Here is a 2727-nt window from a genome sequence, read left to right on the forward strand (position 1 = left end):
TGCCGGGGGGGCGTGGTGTGCCGGGCCCCGAAGGGAAGCCTGTGAGTGGGGGCGGCCCGCCCTGGCCCCTCTGTGCTGGCTGCCATGTGTGTGCGCGAGTCCCGGGGAGCGGGGTGGCTGTGCCTGCGTGTCCGGGTGTGGGCACAGGTGTGTGGTGCCATGAGAGGCCTGCTCTATGCATGTGAGTGTGTGTGCGTGTGCATGCGTTTGTGCACGTGTGTGCCCGCCAGCGTGCTGTGTAGGAGGGGCAGTCCACGGACGCGTGGTCGTCGGCCTGGGAGGGCTGGGCTGTGGAAGGGGTCCCGAGGCAACCCCGGAGGGTGGGAGCTGGCCCAGGGAGGCCCAGAGGGAGGCTCACCAGCCCCTTCTCTGTGCAGGGTCTGCAGGGTCCGAGGGGGGCCCCTGGCCCAGCGGTGAGTACCCCAGGACCCTCACCTCTCCTGTCCCATCCTATGTCCAACTGCTCTGAGCAGGACTGCCTTAGCCTCCCTGGTGGGGCGTGGCTGGCTCTCCTCCCTGACTCTCGTACCCCACCAGGGTGGCCATGGAGACCCCGGACCGCCTGGTGCCCCGGTGAGTGACGGGAGCACTGCCTAGCGGGGTTCTGGGAGGGATGGGAGGCATTAGTCAGCCACGAGCCAGGCCTTGTCTGTTACTGTCTGAGCCCAGACAGGGACACTGACCCCTGTCCCTGCCCTCGATGCTTCTCTCTAGGGTCTTGCTGGCCCTGCGGGACCCCAGGGACCTTCGGGCCTGAAGGTGAGTGTGGGCGCGGGAGGAGGCGGCGCCCCGGCCTCGTGCACGTCCATCTGACCTTGCCACCTCCGGGCATCGTTTCTGGCAATGAGGCTGAGCCCTGGGGGCCCTTGCACGTGGGCTCTGCTCAGGCGGTCTCTGGGTCCTTTTGCAGGGGGAGCCTGGAGAGACAGGACCCCCAGGACGGGTGAGTGGTCCTGCTCGTGGGCTCAGGGCACAGGGGACCGGTGGGCCAGCACTGCCCGCGTGTTTCCTCCCAGGGCCTGCCGGGACCGACCGGAGCCGTGGGATTGCCTGGCCCCCCTGGCCCTTCGGGCCTCGTGGTGAGTGCGTCGGGCTGCGGGACACCAGGCCCTCCCTCGGGTCCGTGTTCTCCACGTCCCCCTCTCCCTGCGTGGCCCTCACACCTGACTTGTTCCCCTCAGGGTCCACAGGGGTCGCCAGGTTTGCCTGGGCAAGTGGTGAGTCCTGGGGGTCAGGGGCTGCGCTCCAGGGCTCCAGGGATCTGGGGTCAGCAGGCAGGCCCCTGACGGAGCTCCTCCCCTAGGGGGAGACCGGCAAGCCGGGAGCCCCAGGTCGTGATGGTACCAGCGGAAAGGACGGAGATAGAGGTGGCCCTGGGGTGCCGGTGCGTGCTCGGGGGGGAGCTGGCTGGACATGGGGAGGCGCGGTGGGGTAGGGTAGGGAAGGACGGGTTCCTCATGCCACTCTGCTGCAGGGGTCACCAGGCCTGCCCGGCCCTGTCGGACCTAAAGGAGAACCTGGACCCATGGGGGCTCCTGGACAGGTGATCTTTGCCCTGACCCCCCTGCACCCCCAACCTCAGCTTCGGAATCCCAGGGTGGGAGCGGGAGGGGTGCGGCCAGGCTTCTCACTGGGCTCTCCCCACAGGCTGTGGTCGGGCCCCCTGGAGCAAAGGGAGAGAAGGTGAGTGTGAGACCTGGAGTGGGGGCGAGTGGGGGGCCAAGGAGCCCCACTGACCCCTCTCCCCTCAGGGAGCCCCCGGCCATGCTGGAGACCTGGTGGGTGAGCCGGTGAGTGTGGGCCTTCTGAGCAGGTGACCTTCAACCCTAGCCCCTCTCCACCCCTGCCCACATCCGCCCCTGGCCTCCTGCCCCTCCCTGAGTCTCGTCTGTGACTAACATCTGTGTGGCCCTCTCCTTTGTCACACAGGGAGCCAAGGGTGACCGAGGCCTGCCAGGGCCACGGGGCGAGAAGGTGAGGGCCTGATGCTGGGCTGAGCACTGGGCAGTGTGGGAGGGCTGGGCAGCTAGACTGACGCAAAGCCCCTTCTGTGCAGGGAGAAGCTGGTCGTGCCGGGGAGCCTGGAGACCCCGGGGAAGATGTGAGTCTGGGGTCTGGGCAGCCCACGCTGGCTCGAGGAGTGTGATTGGGTTCCTGGGCCTGTGCACACCTGAGCCCTGAGCCCAGCCGTGTTCCAGCATCTGCATGTGCCCCCTGCTTGGGGCACATGGGGGTCACAGCCTCCGAGGGCGGGGGGACCCCACCTTGGCTCTCGCCCCTCTCTGAGCATGCACGCGTGGGCTCTTGTCCACACTCTCAGGTCCTGGTCACACCCACGCTCTCGTGGGGTCTTGCGTGGGCCCTGTATTTGTAACCCTCCCTCCCTCGCCCCTTCTCCCTGAGTCCACATTCGTGGTCACGTCTGAGCTCCCCTGTGTCCGCACTCAAATCCATGGTCCCACGTGTCAGGGCTCGTGTGGGAGCTCCAGGTGCACGTGATCACGCCTGACCCCTCTGTGTGCACGCTGGAGCTGCCCTCAGGGCCCCACGAGTGCATGGGCGTGCCTGGGCTCCTGGGAGCCGTCCCCATCACACGTCTGAATTTCCTGTGCTCCCGCCTCTGCTTCGTACAAGGCCGATTCCTTTGGTTTTCAGGGTCAGAAAGGCGCTCCGGGACTCAGAGGTTACAAGGTACACGTACAGGGGGCCCCTGCTGGGGTCAGGGTC

At 67.4% G+C, this 2727-nt stretch overlaps 1 protein-coding gene across 1 annotated transcript in view; it reads left to right on the top strand.

Moving 5' to 3' along the window:
- Positions 1–2727, top strand: part of COL7A1 (collagen type VII alpha 1 chain) — a 31390-nt gene that overhangs the window by 20997 nt on the left and 7666 nt on the right. Inside the window, exons 81-94 of the mRNA XM_027769288.1 lie at positions 22–41; positions 378–413; positions 538–573; positions 715–759; positions 911–943; positions 1017–1079; positions 1182–1217; positions 1304–1384; positions 1475–1543; positions 1648–1683; positions 1752–1790; positions 1930–1974; positions 2057–2101; positions 2656–2691. Coding sequence (XP_027625089.1) covers positions 22–41; positions 378–413; positions 538–573; positions 715–759; positions 911–943; positions 1017–1079; positions 1182–1217; positions 1304–1384; positions 1475–1543; positions 1648–1683; positions 1752–1790; positions 1930–1974; positions 2057–2101; positions 2656–2691 — 620 coding nt within the window. The remainder of the gene's footprint in view (positions 1–21; positions 42–377; positions 414–537; positions 574–714; positions 760–910; positions 944–1016; positions 1080–1181; positions 1218–1303; positions 1385–1474; positions 1544–1647; positions 1684–1751; positions 1791–1929; positions 1975–2056; positions 2102–2655; positions 2692–2727) is intronic.

The sequence above is a fragment of the Tupaia chinensis genome, unplaced genomic scaffold (genome assembly GCF_000334495.1).
Source record: "Tupaia chinensis unplaced genomic scaffold, TupChi_1.0 Scaffold149184_1, whole genome shotgun sequence".
NCBI classification, from domain to species: domain Eukaryota; kingdom Metazoa; phylum Chordata; class Mammalia; order Scandentia; family Tupaiidae; genus Tupaia; species Tupaia belangeri.